This window comes from Eschrichtius robustus, chromosome 1, assembly GCF_028021215.1.
Source record: "Eschrichtius robustus isolate mEscRob2 chromosome 1, mEscRob2.pri, whole genome shotgun sequence".
In the NCBI taxonomy this organism is placed as follows: Eukaryota; Metazoa; Chordata; class Mammalia; order Artiodactyla; family Eschrichtiidae; genus Eschrichtius; species Eschrichtius robustus.
This window is the reverse complement of record NC_090824.1, coordinates 27,752,824-27,772,731: the sequence shown is the minus strand read 5'-3', so window position 1 is coordinate 27,772,731 and position 19,908 is coordinate 27,752,824. Positions and strand designations below refer to the sequence as shown.

Genomic DNA, 19,908 nt, shown 5'->3' with positions numbered 1-19,908 from the left:
CGGCCGGCTGGCAGCACGGCAGCCTCACCAGCGCGGACAGCTGGCTTGAGGCGGTGGCAGCTCCTCGCTGCCCGTCGGTTCCCCCCGCCAGCCAGTGGTTCGCTCCGAACACCCCTCCCCGTGCGGCGGGTGCTGCGGCCCGCCCCGCTTCCGGTTGTTGCCGGGCCCTATTTCCGGTGTCCGCCTGCCCTCCGCTCCGCCGCCTCCGCCACCGCCGAAGCCGCTGCGGCCGCGATGCTGTGCCGGTCCCGCTTCCTGTCCCGGGCGTTCAGCCGCTCGCTCTCCGCCTTCCAGAAGGTATGGTACGGCCGGGCCGGGGCCCCGGCGGGTGAGAAACTCGCCGGCAGGCGGACGGGCGGCTTGGGGACAGGGGCGTGGTGCCCCGGCCAGGCCGGGGATCAAGGGCACTGGGACTCGGAGGCCGCGGTCTGGGCGGCCCAGAGCCGCTGCCGCCCTCGGGGCCGTCTTGCGGAGCCCAGCGGCCCATCGCCTTCCCGAGACAGCCGGCGCCGGGTCCCCTGCTGGACCCCACCCTCCGCGCCGGCGGAGGAGCCGCCTTAGAGCCGCGCCCGCCCCCGCCTGAGACTCAGAGTTCGGGAGGAGGCGCCGCGGAAGCCCCGACGGGATCTGGGGGCCCGTTTCCTCTCTGTTAAACTCTGTAGATATCAATCCGGTTGGGAAGTTGAGATAGTTTGGCAGGCCCCGTGTGCTGACGGACTGAGAGCCCACCCAGGCTGTTGCCTTTACCTTTTGGAGTCATGAGAGTCGCCTGTCACCGGCACCTGGGCAGCTTTGAGTCTGTGCTTGAAAGAGAAAGCTGTTTCTTCTCTCCTTTCGTTTTGGGTGACGTCGATAATGTCTTCTTTCTCAACAGGGGAACTGCCCTCTAGGGAGACGTTCCCTGCCTGGTAAGTTCTGCCCTTGCCGTCACCTAAAATGCTCTCCTCCTGGGCAGAGCAGTATGCGAGGAAATCGGGGTGTCTGTGTTTCTCCACATCGTGTTCAGATAGATAGGAGTGAAACAGGTGCTGTTTAATAACAGCTATCATTTATTCATTTGGCACATAGCTACACAGTATCTGCTGAGTGTCAGACACCATGCTAGGCCCTCACAAGGGATACAGCAGTGACGGGTTCTCGCCCTCCCGGAGCTTGCAGTCTGGTGGGAAAGACAAAATGTAAATTGCTAAACAAGTGAACTATCATGAATCTTGGTTAAATGCTGAGAAGGAAACATACGAAGCTGGACAGTAAAGCTGTGACCCAGAGGATGTGACAGGCCAGCCGGATGAAGAGCAGGAGAAAGAAAGGGAATAGCATGTATAAAGTCCCTGAGGAAGGAAAAGCTTGGCAGTATTTTGGAACTGGAAAAAGGGTGATTTGGCCAGAGCATTTTAGTTGAGGGAGAGAGTGGCATGAGATAGAAGATGGCATAGAGACTAGCGAGAATTTAGGTTTTATCTCAACAGTTTTTTATATGCGTGGCATAAGTGTTTGTTGAATGAGTTGATCTCATTGTGGGCATTCTGTGTGCCAGGCGTTGTTCTGAGTGCTTTCTGTGCATTTTTTCAGTTAATCATCAAGAAACAGTAAAAGAGGTGTTTTCTCTATTTTACAAATGTGTAACTCAAGACTATGAGAGGTTAAGTGCCTTGACCAAGGTCACTCAGCCAACTATTGGTCAAGCCATGTCTGCCTACTCCTCAGCCCGAACTCCTAACCCACCATGTTATCATTTACTCATATCATCAACAGATTATTGAATTCTTACTACATGCCAGGCAGTGTGCTATGTGACAGGGATAGAGGTGGTCTCTACCCTCCAGGATCTTAGGGGCTACCTGGAGAGAAAACAAATATATATTTATGCATACCTAAGGACATAATTACATTGTGATTACTATAAAGGAGAAGTGGAGTGTAATGAGAGGATGGGATGATGTAGCCAGGCTTGGGAGGGTGGAGAGTGTGGTGGCAACGTCAGTAAAGGCTTCCCCAAAGAAGTGACATTTAAGCCAAGTCTTGAAGAATACATAGGAGTTGGCCAGGAGAACGATATTCTAAACAAAGGGGATTGCTTGTGCAAAGGTTTTCAGGCAGGAAGAGACTTGACCGGTCATAGTAATGGAAAGGAAGCCTGGCTGGGAGGGCTGGACAGGAATATGGAAAGTTTTTGGACTTTATCCTAAGAGTCATGAGATCATAGGCACCTAGCACAGTGTTCGCTCATAGTGGACTCTCAGTAATAAACTTTTTAACTTGGAATTTTGAAAATGTCAGTAAACATTTTCTCCATTTTATAGATTGGCAGGACAATGGAAAGAGCCTTGTACTTGGGGTTTGCGTTGTGGTTCAGGGCTTCTCCTTGGGCTAGTCACTTAACCTCCAGAAGCCCTGCTTATATATGAAACGAGAGGAATGGCAGATGGTCGTTCCACTTCAGGGAGTTGTGAGACACAAAAATCAAAATGAGGTCATTATGTGAAAGCTTTTTATAAACTCTTAAACGCTGTACAAATGAAACTTGCTATAGGATGAACTCTAAATTGGAGTTAGGGTTCCAAAAATCAGTAAGGGCTGCTGACCGTTCTAGCTCAAATACATGCTGTGTTTGGGATTTGTACTGCAACGTCACTGGTTACTGGATATAGAGGTGACTTAACTTGCCTCTGAAACCCTGGGGGTGTTTGTAAGGAGGTGGGCACAAGAGAGAATTGTCTCCCATTTGGTGTTTACCGTGCCCGTGGTTCAGAAAGAGTTGTTAATAGATCTGAAAAAATAAGACACATGAAAGAATATAATCAGGTGAAGCAGATATAGTAATTAGTTGTCAGTTGAGGAAGTGCAGTTATCTGTGATAAGGACAGTTGGTGGGGCAGAAAGGAGCTCCCACCTTGTTGAGTATGACCAGAGTGGCAGGTCTCAGGAAGAGTGTAGGAAGACAGTAAACTGAAAGGAGGGACAATGATTTGCTTGGTCCTAGAGCAAGCTGGAGACCTTAGGCCTGAAGTAGCCTAGTCTTTGCTACTGGGGTTCAAGAAACAAGACTTCCAGCTCAGTGCATTTTAAGTAACCAGGGAAACAAACTCAGATCACACAGTCCCATTGCTTCTCTGATTAGGCTATATGTAGTCACAGGATAAGCCATCATGTGTCTTTTTGAAGCTTCAGTTGTATTTGAAGTCTTGGGGAGTAGAGCATTTTATTATGAAAACATAAAGGGATAATGAAAGTTTATGAGTTTTAAGATAAATAAGATTATAGAATTCTCCCCTTTCTTCCTCAAAGCCATTCCCACCGGAAGTCCCACATACCTGTTGTTCTCTGCCATTACTATTGCTATGGTGGAAAAGTTTAAGAAGCAGGACTCTGTGTGATAAAGATTATGTTGTTGCCTGCTGTTGATCCTGTTCTATCTCAGAGTTAGGGGGTGAACAGACTTCTTTTCCATTCCCAGCAGGTATCCTGTATAAGATAAAGAGTTGTTGGTTAAGAGTTGTTTTGTTTCTTGCAGGGATCTCCTTATGTCAGGGACCAGGTTACCCTGACAGCAGGAAGATTGTGTAAGTATCACTGGGGAGCACAGATATGTGGACATGGGGTATTTAAGACACCAGTTGAACCATCTGCTTTCTTCACTGTCTTTCAAGCCTAGTAATCAAGCTGGTTATGTTGAGTCCCTCTACCTAACCTTGATGTTAATTTATGACATGTGCTTGAGCTTCAGCCCCATGTTAAGTGCTGGACCAGGAGTGTGTGTGTCCTGAGGTGTTTAGATTATAATGAAAGTGAAGCTGGAATCCTCTTTTTATGGGAGAATAGATATAGAAAGGTGCTCCTAAATATTCTGGTTGGATACAAGTGAAGCTGAAGGACTGGAGGTTACATTTATTGTGGAGATTAAGAGCATCCTTTTGGTTGCATAGTTACTCATTTTAGAAACAGTAAAAGCAAAAGACTAGTCAGTTGAGTCATGGGACTTTGACTAGTTCAGAGGGAATGCTATTATTACATAATGCAAAGTTTGGAGAAAGGCCACCCATGTGTGTTTCAGATTAACTTCTGCTTATGAATGTTGCTTAATGCTACTTTGCATTCCAAGTATTTTCAGGGTGGTGGTAAGAGGATGCTCTTTAGTTACCTGTTGAGCAGCTGTCAAGCTATTTTCTCTACAGGTAGGATCTTCAAAATGAGGGATGAGCAGATTGGCTCCTTCTTCACTGTGCATTACAAGCATAATCCCATTGTAAATGTTCTTTTTGCTGTTTCTAAGTATTCTACTGTTAACATCTAATACATTTGTAATTTAAAAGTTATTTAGGGAGATTCAAAATGTGTTACTCATCTGCAGTTTAAATGAAAAGTGGAGCAGCCACAAATCCTATGCAATAAATACAATAAATAACTATTCAAAAGTAAATTATTTTAAAATACCCTAAACTTTGAGGGATAAGGATCACACGTTAGGGTATTAATCTAATAACTGTTTTTGTGTTGTATATTGTCTTTTTTCATGAATAAGGTACCCATTTTACTTTAAAATCTTTTATTGAAAAACTATTTTTGGCTTTATGTTTTTATTTAATAGCTTATACATTTACATGGTTCAGAAGTAAAAAGAGTGTCCATGAGAAGATTTTTTCCTGTTCTCCGGTGCCACCAAGTTTCTCTTCCCAGAGACAGCCAGTGCTCCAGGTTCTCGGGTGTCCTCAAAGAGCAGTCTCTGCATTTGTACATTACCTGTTAGTTCTTGCCTACGAACATGTACCTATACATGGTTGTAAACTTTGCGCAGAACACTTTGTGTTCTGTATTTTTTTAATAACATAAATTTTCCCCTTGATTTTACATAGACCTTATAGTTATTTTGAAATTATAAAAATAAAAATATCAAAGGGCAACTTAAATCTGTTTTACTTTTCTATTATAAAGATGCTTATGGTAGAATATTCAAACAGTCCTGAAGTGTAGAAAGTGAAAGTCCCCATCAGTCCAAATCACTCTTCCAAAATGTGTGTGTATGTAAGATAACCGTAGATACCATATATATCTACGTTTCCCACTCTCCAGTGGTAACCACTATTAATGGTTTTGTGCATACAAGGTAATATCATCCTCCAGTTTACATTATTTAAAGTCAGTGTCATATCAAAGAATACCTTGCTCTTTTGAAGTTCCTCTTGAATGAGTCCAGAATGGACTGATGTGCTGCCTCCTGGCAAGAGAACAGATTAGGAGATACTATATGAGTTTTTTGGTGTTTTGTGTGTTTGTTTTGCATATAACACCTTGTTTTACTTGTTAACTGTCTCATCTTGCTGTCCTATATAAATCTATAATCATGTGGACAGAAATTCTGTTGTATGTGGCACAGTGGCATGTACCCTGAGGGCACACAATTTATCTTACTTGCATTTAGTTAAGAAAAACCGTCATCAGGAAGCTGAGTCCTTTTGATGGGTATGCAAAGGGCCAGGATGCTATCTTTTTCTTCAAAGACCCAAACGTAGGTCTGTTCTGGGAGAGCTGGCATTTCACTGCAGCACATTTCATTCACCCAAGGGACTCGCTGTTTAAGGCACCCAAGTCATCCAGGCTTTGCTGTAGACCTGCTGAGTCAGAATCTCTGGGAATGGGGCCTAGACATGTATGCTTTGAAAAAGTTCCCCCAGGTAACACTGATGGGCACTCCTAGTCAAGAATCACTGATTTAAAGGGAAGGTGAAAGAATCTAAAAAAAGTGGATATATGTATATGTGTAACTGATTCACTTTGCTTACAGCAGAAACTAACACAACATTGTAAATCAACTATACTCCAATAAAAATTTAAAAAATGAAAATAAAAAAGGGAAGGTGATCCGTGGTGCCTTATCTAGACTAAAATGTGAGTGAATCACCTGTTAAAGGAGTTTACTTTTATGTTTGTTTTGTAGCATTAACAGCAATAGTGACTTCAGTGTTCGCTTTTTCAGAACTACAGCTGTGTGCAGTAAGTACCTTCAGCTCCCTACCTTATTGGGAATAGAGTTTTAATGGGAAGAACAACAATTGACTGAATTTAATTAAATAAAAAAATTAAAAAGGAGAAATGTGGACTATGTGATTTTTTTCCCCCCATCTTTTCCTAGAGGATGATGTGATTACAGTCAAAACCCCAGCATTTGCAGAATCTGTCACAGAAGGGGATGTCAGGTGGGAGAAAGGTAAGATTTAGTGCCTTCTCACTTCTTAAGTTTAAATACTTTTGAAAAGTCCCCTTTACCCCCACGATAATCAGTGGAACCTATGGCTCCACCCTTTTCTTTACATGCAGTGTACTTTCCCCTGGCTTTAGGAAAGGGGTCTTGTAACACACCTGCCAGTGGGGATTTTGTGGCTACTGGAGGGTTCCCCACCCCCACACCCTAAGAGGTAGCCTTTGACTATCTTTTCAGCCGTTGGAGACACAGTTGCAGAAGATGAAGTGGTTTGTGAGATTGAAACTGACAAGGTAGGCTTGTCCTATTAGTGCCAACTTTTCATGGTCTCCCCTTGGTTTCTTAACCTAATGAAAGGAACAGGGACTTAACTGTTGGTTACAGATAATTTTTAACTGCCTCAGTTGTAAAATTGTTGGAATAGCTCATTAAAAAGAAAACATTAAAAGTTTAATTTTAGATTGTTCTAGGTGTATGTACTATGTACTCTAATAGCTTTAGTTTTATAGCTTGTGTGTGTGTGTGTGCGTGAGCTGTTTCCAGTTGTTTTTATGTATCACTTGGAAACACATTAACTGAATCTTGCTTTAGTGTTCTGAGAAAGGACAGAAGGGGTGAATCTTCACAGTAACATTGATTACTCTTACTCTGAAAGTGTGGCCTTGGTGCTTCTATATACAGGGGTCTTGTGTATCTGTGTTGCAACTCTTGTGACTCATTTGAGATTCTATACAATTAATTTTCTAATGCTGAGTAAAAATTTGGACTCTTTCTCCATCTGTCTTCTTTTCAAGACGTCTGTGCAGGTTCCATCACCAGCAAATGGCATGATTGAAGCTCTTTTGGTACCTGATGGGGGAAAAGTAGAAGGAGGCACTCCTCTTTTCACACTCAGGAAAACTGGCGGTAAAGAAGTTCTCCTGGTTGTCAAGGTCTCCAGTGTTCCCCCTTGGAACTGGGGCTGAGCATAATATACTAATTCCTTGATACCTCAAAGACCATTTGGCATTCCCTCTGCCCTTTATGAGGCAGTAAGAGGGGAGCTATTTATATTGTGAACTTTAAATGTCAAGTTTTAGAAGAAAAGGGTATTAAAAAAATAAAGCTCATAATACTCTGTTCTTTATTGTGCTGGACCTTTTCTTAAATAGGAATGAAGAAGATTCTAAAGACAGTGATTTCCCCCCACCCCAGCCCTGGCGTCAGAGTCACATGAGGGCTTTAAAAATAATACAAATGCCTAGATTCTGAGTCCCAGGGATTCTGATATATTAAATCTGGGGTTTTCAGATCCTGGTTATCTTATCATAGTTTTCATTGTTGTTGTTGTTTTTAACACTCTCCGAGTGATTCTGATACATAGCCAGGGCTGGGAGCCACTCTTCTAAAACGAGAAGTAGTATTTCATCCTGTCTATTATAGAGAATTTGGTGTAGTTTTTTCACATCTATTCTCTCATAACATTTTTTAGGGAGGGTTAGAGTTCTCTTGGGAAGAAATGAGAAATCAGGAAATGAATTCATACTGGATCTTACAGTCAGTATTAGAGATTAGAGAAGAACTTTCTGATTCTTAATTAAATGCTGTAACTACTAAAGTATTTTTTTCATTGTTAAGATAGTTAACCAGAAAGATGGTAGATTGCATCGTTATGATTGATCAGGGCAAGACCAGAAGCCCAGAATGGAAAGAACATACAGTAGAAGGCTAGGGGATAAGATTGATTCTTCTAGTTGGAGAATTTCATCTTCTGATCATTCCTTAAGAGAATGTTCTTCTAATTTAAATATAAACCCAGATGTGGTGTCCAAATTGGTAAAATCAAAAACATTTAAAGTGAATTTATATTGCTTGACCACCTCATTAGTTTATAAGAGTTATCCTAGATAAAATGCTTTGAAGTCTTAAGTCTAAATGTGCCCTTGATTATTTAAACTTTTAATTTTTAATAGTTAAGAGTATTCTCCCACATGTGATGTTAAAATAGAGGAGGAGACGATCAGTATTACCATAACTAGAAAGGTGTTGCTCTTATGTGTGTATTTTAACATCTTTAATTACCTGGGTTTCTTTTGCTTTGAAGTTTACATTACCATGGACTTTAGTAGGTGCTTTGAAAGTACTGGCTGAATTTGATGATCAGTAGATATTTGTGAAATCAGGAAGGCAGCTGAATTAAGTCAGTTATCTAATGTAGGACATCTAGGAGCCCTGGAGAATAGAAGCATAGTGCCTTAAATCATTCTGTGTATCTCAAAGCCTTACATGTATAGCACATACTCAGGAAGCATTTGTTAATTGATTGGAGATAGAGCTTTTGCTGCTAAATTCTACTTAGTATCTGCAATTTGGTTGCTTTCCATTCCAGATAGTGCCAATGGCATCTATTTTTCTTGTTTTCCAGCTGCTCCTGCTAAGGCCAAGCCAGCCGAAGCTCCTGCTGCCACAGCCCCAAAAGCAGAACCTGCAGCATCGGCAGTTCCTCCTCCCCCTGCAGCATCTATACCCACTCAGATGCCACCAGTGCCCTCGCCCTCACAGCCTCTCACTAGCAAACCAGGTAAGCCTCTGGCTCCCACGTGTGTTTATGTGGGAGAACAACATCTCATCTTATGTCATGTTCCCTCACAGTCTAAGACTAATTATGGCTCTGAACAGGCTCCATTGGCTGCTTTGTAGAAAGAATTCTAGACTTTGTATCAGAAGACCTGATACAGAGGGTTTGCATCTCAGCTTTATAGCTGAGTGTGTAGCTCTGTGACTTTAGGCTAGTTATTTAACTTCTCTGAGCAGATTGTTTGTTCGTGAAGTAGGAATGATACTAATACACCTCAGCATATCTTGAAGGTTAAGTGACAGTACAGTATGAAAACACTGGCATGTACTCAAGTAAATGTTTCTCATTTTCTGATGCAGTGTACCCTTTCTTCATTTTCAGTGTCTGCCATAAAACCCACTGCTGCCCCGCCAGTAGCTGAGCCAGGAGCTGGCACAGGTCTGCGTTCAGAGCATCGGGTAAGTCTCTGAGGACCACTTCCAAGAAAGAAGCCGAGGGGCAGTGCTGAGATTAATGGAGTGGGTATGCTCTGCCTACCTTTGAATGGCTGGCAGCTGATTCCCTTGGCCTTGACAAGGAAATTGAGTTTAGGGCGCGACTTGTTCAGTGACATGACTGTCAAATGACAGGACTAGAACCAGAGGTCTTCTGAACACTTGTCCATTGGTTTTTCCCACTGTGTTATGCTACCAGCGAAATGCTGTGGGTGAGTAAGATATACGCAGGGGGTGGTAGCCTAGTGACGCATCCCCTCCCTCCCACGATAACACCTACTTCAGAGAGGTGGTTTAGTGAGCTCCATTCCTGTACTTCCAGGACACTTAGCTGAGGGCTACCCAGTGGCAGTCAGGAGCAGACATAAAACCTCAAGGAAGTATGGTCAAGAGAGTGGGTTCCTCTGCCTGAGAATACCTCCTAAAAATACTATAGCCTCAGAAGTTTGTTGCTTCTGAGTTGCCATTCCACAAGTAGCTATTCTCATGCAAGTCTTTATTACCAGAAACTTCCCTTTCTGCAGTGACTCTTGGGCTGGCTAGCCCTACCCCACACTCTTCCATAAATTGGTTTTGATTTTTAAATCAAACCATATCCTAGGCCTCTATTCTTTTTTTTTTTTTTTAAACATCTTTATTGGAGTATAACTGCTTTACAATGTTGTGTTAGTTTCTGCTGTATAACAAAGTGAATCAGCCATATGCATACGTATATCCCCATATCCCCTCCCTCTTGCGTCTCCCTCCCACCCTCATCCCACCCCTCTAGGTGGTCACAAAGCACCGAGCTGATCTCCCTGTGCTATGCAGCTGCTTCCCACTAGCTATCTGTTTTACATTTGGTAGTGTATATATGACCATGCCACTCTCTCACTTCTTCTCAGCTTACCCTTCCCCCTCCTCGTGTCCTCAAGTCCATTCTCTACATCTGCGTCTTTACTCCTGTCCTGCCCCCAGGGTCATCAGAACCATTTTTTTTTTAGATTCCATATATATGTGTTAGCATACGGTATTTGTTTTTCTCTTTCTGACTTCACTCTGTACGACAGACTCTAGGTCCATCCACCTCACTACAAATAACTCAATTTCATTTCTTTTTATGGCTGAGTAATATTCCATTGTATATACGTGCCACATCTTCTTTATCCATTCATCTGTCGGTGGACACTCAGGTTGCTTCCATGTCCTGGCTATTGTAAATAGTGCTGCAGTGAACATGTGGTACATGACTCTTTTTGAATTATGGTTTTCTCAGGGTATATGCCCAGTAGTGAGATTGCTGGGTCGTATGGTAGTTCTATTGTTAGTTTTTTAAGGAACTTCCATACTGTTCTCCATAGTGGTTGTATCAATTTACATTCCCACCAACAGTGCAAGAGGGCTCCCTTTTCTCCACACCCTCTCCAGCATTTATTGTTTGTAGATTTTTTGATGATGGCCATTCTGACTAGTGTGAGGTGATACCTCATTGTAGTTTTGATTTGCATTTCTCTAATGATTAGTGATGTTGAGCATCTTTTCATGTGTTTGTTGTAGGCCTCTATTCTTGGTCAAACTGCAGGCACATCTGAGTGGGTAGTTTGTGTCTGTGTTTCCTTGTTCTTGCTCAGAGGAGCAAGGCCACCACAGGAAAGAGGAAGCCTGGATCTCTCCCTGTATTTAGATACTACAGTCTGTCTTTATCCACTCCTAGCAAGCCCAGTGCTCCCTCAGACTAAGTGCGAAGGGTTAGGTCCAGAGAGACCAGGTGGTCAATGCTTGTCCCACTTTCCCTTTCAGGAGAAAATGAATAGGATGCGGCAGCGCATTGCCCAGCGTCTGAAGGAGGCTCAGAATACCTGCGCAATGCTTACCACTTTTAATGAGATTGACATGAGGTGAGCGCTCTAGTCCTCTTCCTCCCTGTGCCCATTTTCTTGGAGAACACTTGAACTTGCCCAAGTCCCTACCTAGTGCTGATTCCAAAACTGACTTAACAGGAAAGAAGTACTTCTTTGCAGTGCTTGTTGACTTATACATAGTGACCCACTGGTTTCACTCTCTAATCAACTTTCCTAATACTGTGCCTGCCTCCTCTGTGACCTAAAAAACTTAGCCTTTTACTTTTATACCTGAATCTTGTGATTTCTGATAAACGAGGCTGGTAATAGTCTTAAACTCTAATGACTACTGTCGAGCTGACAAGTAGAGATAGGGCATCCAGGCTGACAAGGCTCCCCTAGGGATACAGAATCACTTGACAGCATGCCCAGAGTCAGGCACCATACCCTGCTTCCTTCTCACTGTGACTGCTCCTTATGTATGTTCCTAAGCGACTCAGAATTGAGTGGGTGGAAAGGCATGGGCTTTTCGTATCTTTCACCTTTCCCAGCTTTGATAATGAAATGGGAAGCAAGTTGTGCTGTTAAAGAAAAACCTCAGAATTAACCAAAGGGGCTAATTCAGTATACCCATTTCTGTAGTGAGCTAATCGTTGACTCACTTATCTTCTTCAAGACTTTGATGTTTATAGGTGTCAGGACTGTAGGGAAGAGAATGTAGTTAAAGTCAACAAACAGTTTTTGAGTGCTTACTGTGCATAAGATATTACACTATGTTTGAGGGGGATGCAAAGATGAGTGAAAAAGAGCCCTTACCCTCATAGATCTACCATCTTGCTTGGATAAATAGGAAGTAAAATCTCTAGTACCAGTATCAGGAGGATACAAAACGTATGAAGTGGAGAAGAGGATGAGATCATTTGTTTTTGAGGTGGCAGGGTGGAGGTAGGGATCAGGAAAGGCTTCCTGGAGGAAAGAGATTTTTAATAGACCTTAAAGAACGACTAGCATTTTGACATAGTGGAGGAAGGTCATTCCAGAAGATGTTAACAATATGGACCTGGCACAGACAGGAAAGTACATGGCACATTTGAGAAACAATCGCTGTGAGAAATATGTGTAGGAAAGAATGGTAAAGAAAGTTGGATCCATACTTCAGATTGTTTTAAGTGCCAGGGTAAGAGTTCATAGTTAATACAGTAGGTAAAATCATCAAGTCTTCAGGTCATCTCTTTGTTTTTTATTGTTGTCCAAAGTGTTTAGTCTGTGAATCTACGTTTCGTTAAGGAAATTGGTCTCCTTTGGAAGGGGTCTGAGAAGTGTAGAGAGGGGAGTGTGCTGTGGCACTCACAGAGTAGGGCCCTGTGGCCCATTTCACTAGACGTCATACACTGTATTGTGAAGCTTCCCAAAAGACTGGATGTCATTCAAGCCAAAGATTCCTCTCCATAGGATGTAGGGAAGGACCTTGACTAATGAATCACAAGGGCTGCAGCTTATGTTTCAGTGCATTAGGGCCAAATTGTACACAAATCGAATTGGGCTTTGAAATTCTACCCAATTCCTTAAGACACAACATGTAAATATTTGTGGCCTTGAAAGATGCAGTTGGCCCAACAGCTTTGATTGAAGGTAAGTACAATAGCTGGATCTCCTTTCAGCAGCTAATCGAAGTGTCACTTAATGATGGCCTGGGGTCTTACTGCAGTCAGTAATCTGGTTTAGATTGAGTGCCCTTTGGGTCTTGGCGCTGATCAGCTAACCCATAAGGGGCCTTTCTGAGACCTTCTCCTCTCCCCTGTTGTCCCAGCCTCTGCCTACAAGGGCAGAGCTCTGAAATAGAAACTACTTAATGACCAGACAATAGCATTTGGGCAGTTTTGAGAGCAGAGATGTTTATCACTTCTCTTTCCGTCTTCTGCAGCTCTTGTGTCTTGGGAACCAGTAATGTCTTTAGGGTGGTAATCCTAGCACTAAATGAGGTTAGACTCAGGAAAACAAACATTTTAAAACCAATCAGTCCCCCTAGGAAAACTTCCCTTTTAAAAAACAAAAGGTCTAAAGGGGGGAGTTAAAGTTATATCATCTTATCTTTCGTGCTAATGTCAAATTAGGCCATTATAGAGAGAAAGGGAGAACTGAGCATTTGGGCCTAAGATAAAGTTAAATTCGATTTCCATCACGGAACTGTATTCCCATAAATACAGAGGTTTCTGCAGCAAAATGATGGGAAAGCCATTTCCCACTAACTCTGTTGCACATGTGTTGTATGTATGTGAAAAACCAGCCCTGAAGGAACGAAGACTGGTCACCTTGCAAAGGCTTCTCAGGGGCCTTGCTGCTTGTGCTTTAAAAAGCTTAGGTCCGCACATGGTCACTTTTCTAAATACCGGGGAAACCACGTCCATCAAACTAATCTTAAGAGCAGGAATTGTGTCTTTATTATCTTTATATCTTGGTGCCCTGCATTGACCCCCACGTGTGGTGGGTGTTAGTACCTGTTTGAAGGAACAAGCGGATGGAACTGCTAACTCTGGGGAGGTGAATGTATCTACTGACTTTCTCATGAGCCTAGAACAACACTGGATTATACCCGTCCACAGATAGTCATGACTGCTGTTGGCGCACATGAAGCCCATGCACCTGTGGGGCTTTGGGGGTTTTTTTTGTCTTCAGTAGTTAGGAGACAGGAGGAATGTCACAAGGAAGTCATAATCAGGTTTGGTGGTATTTTGAAAATAAATCAAACAGAGATAAAAAGAATGGTCCTTATTTTGTGGACTTTGTTTATGCTTAAAAAAAAACTTTTTTCGGGGTAGATGGCTCATGATTTTAGTGTAGCTGGAAGTCACTTTCTTGTCCAGGGTGAGGGTGTTGGTGTGCTGTACGAGCTCTCGTTCATATTGTCTGTAACTGAAATCTTTGACTTCTGGAACATGAAGGAGCCCTGTAAAGGGCTCAATCTACCTTAAAGACAGATTGGATCCGATTCCTTTGGGTCCAGGTTTTGTAAAGGAATAAAGTTATTGTGTTGACCTCTAGTGGACTATTTCAAAACTTGAACTTAGGTAGATGGTCCACAGTAAGGGAAAAAAGCTTACCCAACTGTGTACACGGAGTTAGAACCCAGTATGAAAGTCAGAATGAGGCTTCTTTTGTGGTCAGTTTGTTTTGTAATGTGTTTTTGCAGTAACATCCAGGAGATGAGGGCTCGGCACAAAGATGCTTTTCTGAAGAAACATAACCTCAAACTAGGCTTCATGTCGGCATTCGTGAAGGCCTCAGCCTTTGCCTTGCAGGAGCAGCCTGTTGTAAATGCAGGTGAGTTTGTGGTGGCTGGAATCACAGAGGTCCTGGGAGGTGTGTATGTAAACACAGACCTGCTCCCACACACAGACACAAAGACGGCGATCGACAGACTAAGGCTTCTTATTTCATACGTGTGAAAAATTGAGTACCTTCCCTGGGGATTTCTTGACTCACCTTCCCAAATGGGCATCATGATTACTTCCTCCGCACTAGCTGGACAGAACAGGTTCTCTTCACAGTGCATAGCTTGGCAGCTGCTGTGGCAACAGGCAGTTCTGAGCCAGCCCAGCAATCCAGGCTTCGCATGTCAGTGTGGAGACTTGTGTTCTGGCTGATGCCCACCCTCCCACAAGCCCTGTTATCTTGGGACCTGACTCTTACACCTGGCATAGCTCCAGGGTGACCTTTGATTTCTGGTCAGTGGACCTCATTGGGAGGCCTTGGGCTTGGCCCCTCTTTCCTGGACTTGGTGCCCATTTTCCTTACTTTTTGCTCACCTACGTCATTGGAATGTTGACCTAACAAGCAGTTCTCTTTCTCATTGAGACAATTCTCTGTTCCCTGGAAGATTAGAGAGGACAGTGGCACTTCTGCAACCCTCAGCAGTGCAAGGTCCCTAAAGATCTAGAAATAGAAGTCCTAGTCCCTTCCGCCAAGTGGTGTGCCCTAAGGTAGGTGGAAGGGCTTTGTTTCACCCCAATGTGTATCTCTTTATTTCTTCCGTTCTTCTTATGCTTCCTGATGACTCTCTCCATCTCTTCTGCCTACACATACATGTAGGCATTTCTCAGAGTTCCCCTGACCTCTTTCTCACTTTACATGCTTTTCCGGGGTGTCTTATCTGTAATACAATGCAGACTTTCTATGGAAAAGATTCCCAAGCCTGTATTTTCTCATGAGCACCAGACCTAAATTGTTAGCTGCTGGTTTGCTCTCTCAGGCTAGCATATTGAAGCCAGACCACCCTGCTTCCTACCGAGTCTTCTAGAAAGAGGCTTGCCTCCTTGTTGAGAGTGGGCAGCAGAACGGGCAGCATCCCCATCCCCCCACTTCCACTTCCTTTACTAATTTGCCCTTTTGGGGAGCACTTTTTAAACCTGCCGTTAGCTCAGGGAGGGCTGGAGTAGAGCTGGCTAACAAGAACTTTGGCACATACTTATCCTGTGTTAGCCTGTGTATTGATCCCTCTGAGGGCTGCCAAGGAAACGAATGCTCCTGTGCTCATGCTTAGGGCACTTGGGAGAAGTTACAGTTGGCTGGCATGGGAGTAAGAGGAGTGTCAGCTGCCACTTGTAATGCGGTAGTTTTTGTGCTAGTTGGTCAGCCCACACTGTACCAAGCACCGTGGATTTTTCCTCTGTTAATGCAAATTTTTCCTCACTAGCCTAGGCCTGGGGAGTTGTATGTAATGTGTGTTTTCTCTCTCATAGTGATTGACGATACAACCAAAGAGGTGGTGTATAGGGATTATATTGACATCAGCGTTGCAGTGGCCACGCCTCGGGTATGTTGGGGCAAGAAGTGGAGCTCTGATCTTTGACTCTCTCCTTACCTGTGTGAAGAAGCAGACCCCTGGGAGAGATCTTTCCTGTAATTCTGTCTTTTTAGAAGGGAGTTACTAGAAGAGTAACCTGTTTTTTTTTTTTTTTTTTTTAAATTTATTTATTTATTATTTTTATGGGTGTGTTGTGTTTTCGTTTCTGTGCAAGGGCTTTCTCTAGTTGCGGCAAGTGGGGGCCACTCTTCATCGCGGTGCGCAGGCCTCTCATTATCGAGGCCTCTCTTGTTGCGGAGCACAGGCTCCAGACGCACAGGCTCAGTAATTGTGGCTCACGGGCCTAGTTGCTCCGCGGCATATGGGATCTTCCCAGACCGGGGCTCGAACCCGTGTCCCCTGCATTGGCAGGCAGATTCTCAACCACTGCGCCACCAGGGAAGCCCCGAGTAACCTGTTTTTGACCATACCACGTTCTTCTATCTCTGGCAAGCCTAAATATTTTAGACTCTGTTAATCACGTTGAGTAACTAAGATATTCTGCGGGAGGGGAGACCATAGGCTTGAATCAAGAGAGTAATAACTATAAAGGGTGCTATTAATTTGCAACTGAAAAGAACTTCTCACTCTCATCAGGGTCTGGTGGTTCCCGTCATCAGGAATGTGGAAACTATGAATTATGCTGATATTGAGCGAACCATCGGTGAACTGGGAGAGAAGGTAAAATAGAAAGGATGGCGTGAGCTGCTGGGCAGGTCAGGGAAGAGAGCCTGGGGAAGGCTGGGCCAGTGAGCGGTGCTCAGGGAGCTGGAGCCTCACTTTGTTCTGAAAGGAGTGCGTGGCCCCTGCGAATGGCAGTCACAAGCGAGAGCTGAAGTACAGCTACCTGGTGGAGCTTATCCTGCTCTTACGACTGAAGAGCTCATCAGATGAAACCTGCTCGGAAAAGAAAAGATTCTGAAGTCCTTTCCCCTGGTGGAGCATTAGTCATAGGCACCTCAGCTGAATGCTTTCGTGTTAAAGCTAGACCTTGGATCGTTGATCTCAGATATGGGCCTTCTGGACTTCCTTTAGGTGAAGAAAGCTGGGTTGACCTCACTTTTCAATTATAAAATCTGTCTTTAGGCCCGGAAGAATGAACTTGCCATTGAAGATATGGATGGTGGTACTTTCACCATCAGCAACGGAGGCGTTTTTGGCTCGCTCTTTGGAACGCCCATCATCAACCCCCCTCAGTCTGCCATCCTGGGCATGCATGCCGTCTTTGATAGGCCAGTGGTCGTGGGAGGCAAGGTAGGAACCATCACCATTAATGTCCTAGCAGCTAGGCGATAAGGAGAGGGAAGTCTAACTAGATGCTCATTATAAAGGATTTGCTGCAATTTCAGGCGTAAGTTGCATCTCCTAGTTCCTAATTACTAGCTGAGGCACTGGTTCTTAAATTGTGTGTGGAGTAGCAGCACCTGGGAGCTTGTTGGAAATGCAAATCCTTGGACCCCTTCCGAGACCTAGTGAAGCAGAAAGTACAGATGATCCTGATGCACGTTAAAGTTTGAGAACCTTTGAGCTGAGAAGGCTTGCTCCTTCATCTGGGACTAGTCAACAGGCTTCATTCTCTAGGTGCTGTAGAGAGTGTGGGGATGCAGTTGAAGACATGGTCCTTGCTCCTGGGGAACAGAGGACAGCAGGGCAGAGCCATCTACAAGCTGCCGAGTTGTAATGATGAGGCTTAGAGGTTTCCTGGGAGTTCACGGAATGAGGGCAAAGGGTCTTGAGCTGGCCCTGGAAGATACGTTGGTAGGAAAACGTTTTCTGGGGCTCCTGTGTTTAGAACCTTTTTGGGTCACTAACTCCTTTTTCAATCTAAAAATCATAGATCTTCCCTGAAAATGCTCATACACCCAACTTTGCATAGAGTTTCAGAGAATTTGTGGACCCCAGGTTAAAAAAAAATTTTTGTTGTTATTATAACCCCAAAGAAGAAACTGCAGGCAGCCAGAACTGAAGAGGAACTTCCCTGTAGATAGCAGACAAGTGAGAGGGCAGAGCATGGTGTTTTGTTTTGTTTTGTTTTGTTTTTTTAAAGGCAGTTGTAAGGAGACTCCTATTTTCTTGGGTTAAGCTTTGTTTTTGAGTGTGGGAGCTTTGCACTCAGGGCAGGGCTTGGTCTTTGAATATACTGTAAGTATCCAGAAGCAACAAAGCAAAGTAGGAAAGGCTCTGCAACTGGGAACTTAACTATGGGCTGTGCTTTGTCATCTCCCCTTTCATCTGGGCTTTCTCTGCCCCGCTGCAGACAAACCTGTCGACCTCTCTTTGTAGGTGGAGGTGCGGCCCATGATGTACGTGGCCCTGACGTATGATCACCGGCTGATCGATGGCAGAGAGGCCGTGACTTTCCTCCGCAAAATCAAGGCAGCGGTAGAGGATCCCAGAGTCCTCCTATTGGACCTGTAGGAGGAAGCCATGCGCCCTCCACATCAACCATGCAGGAACTGAAAACCAGTCTTCTCCCTGTCCCCTCACGGGCCCCAGCTTAGCCTGGTGACAGACAGGCATATGCTGTTGTTCTCAAGCAAGGAAACCAGGGCACTATGTAACCAGCAGTCACAGGTCTCTTCTTGGTGTTCCTGCCAGGCTCTCTCCCTCTCTGCACCGTTCTCTTACACTCGAATATCTGATTTCCTTAGGCTTGAGGGAGAGAGAGCCTTAATGGATGCTCATTAATATTCCTGCATTTCTCCATTAGCCCTCCGCAGAGATGATTTTACTTCTCCCCCATCCAGTATACCATAGGGAGACTGCCGGGGACTGTGTGATTAAGTTTCTGTCTCTTGAAAGTCTGTTCTCCAGAGACGCCTAGGAGGGTGCTGTGCCTCCCAAGCTCGGAGCAGCCTCTGTCCTGGCTGTGCACGTCCGTACTCAGTTCCACCCGTGTGGAGGTATTGACCACAGGCCAGGAGGAGCTGCTTTGCTTCTTAAATGGCATCTTCATTCTCAGCTGTCACTGACTTCAAGCTGCCTCTTCTACCTCTTCCAGGAAGCACAGGCTGGGGGATCTGGAGGGGCAGGGGATGGGTAGGCAGTGTTGAGGGGGAGGACAGATTCTGAGGTCAGAGGTTATAAATGAGACTGGAGCAGAGCCCAGGCCTGCCCTCACACTCTCCGTCATAGCTTTGTACCAGGAAGACCCATTTTGGCACAAGCACTCCCAGCTGTGGTCGTGCCGACCTTTCCAGACCACTGGGACCATTCTACCACATTATTCTCATCTAGAGCGGATTCTAGCACATCTTGGCAGTGAGACACAGCGTGTCACAACCAAGGGCTGGATGGCGCCTGGTAGAGATTGGAGTGAAGGAGGCATCCTGTGGACTGGCTCACATTGTCTTGAGCTTTTAAATTCCATTGGTTTAAGCCTGTGGGCTGAAGAGGCAGTTCTGTTCCTTCCTGTATCATGGCCCTTAGGGAGCAGAGAGCCTTAGCTCTTCCTCCACAGAACACAGGTCTGGGAGAGGATGGATTGTGGTGGAAACCAGCCCAAGATGCTAGTACACAGTGGGGAAATGGCCGATGTCACCTTTGAGGTACTGCCTTGGGTCTGGGCACAATCATTGGAATTCTTCGGAGCATGGTTAAATGCACACATCTTGTCATGAAAGCTACTGGGCTTCATCGCTTCGTATCCAACTGCATCCAGGCCTGAGGCTGCTGACACTTGACACTTGACACAGGGAGCTGTTTATTTAGTGCAGGGTGCCCATTTGTATTTTGAGCGAAGAAGCAAGCCCTGGGGGTTGGGGGAGGGGGAAGGGGTGGGAGCCAGTACTGAGTGCCTGCAGCATCTCCTATGTCTTCACTATTCAGAACTTGTAACTAAAATATTTAAAGAAACTTGATTTTAACTGCAAATTAAAGGGCAGATGTTCGCAAACAGGGTTCCTGCTTCTGTGCTTCTTTTGGTTACTGAGGTTGTACAAGTCTCCAGCACTGTAACTGTCATAGCACTGAAAGCCACGTGACGTCCCTGCCAT

General features: G+C 44.6%; 1 protein-coding gene across 1 annotated transcript; it reads left to right on the top strand.

Moving 5' to 3' along the window:
• The first annotated feature begins 173 nt into the window (after positions 1-173).
• Positions 174-19,812, top strand: DLST (dihydrolipoamide S-succinyltransferase). The gene is made up of 15 exons (XM_068542449.1): positions 174-297; positions 875-908; positions 3,515-3,563; positions 5,936-5,991; positions 6,131-6,205; positions 6,437-6,492; positions 6,994-7,105; positions 8,604-8,759; positions 9,138-9,214; positions 11,030-11,127; positions 14,261-14,391; positions 15,810-15,883; positions 16,511-16,594; positions 17,000-17,167; positions 18,197-19,812. The coding sequence occupies exons 1-15, from the start codon at positions 235-237 to the stop codon at positions 18,329-18,331; spliced, it is 1,368 nt and encodes a 455-aa protein (XP_068398550.1). The 5' UTR covers positions 174-234; the 3' UTR covers positions 18,332-19,812.
• The last annotated feature ends 96 nt before the right edge of the window (positions 19,813-19,908 follow it).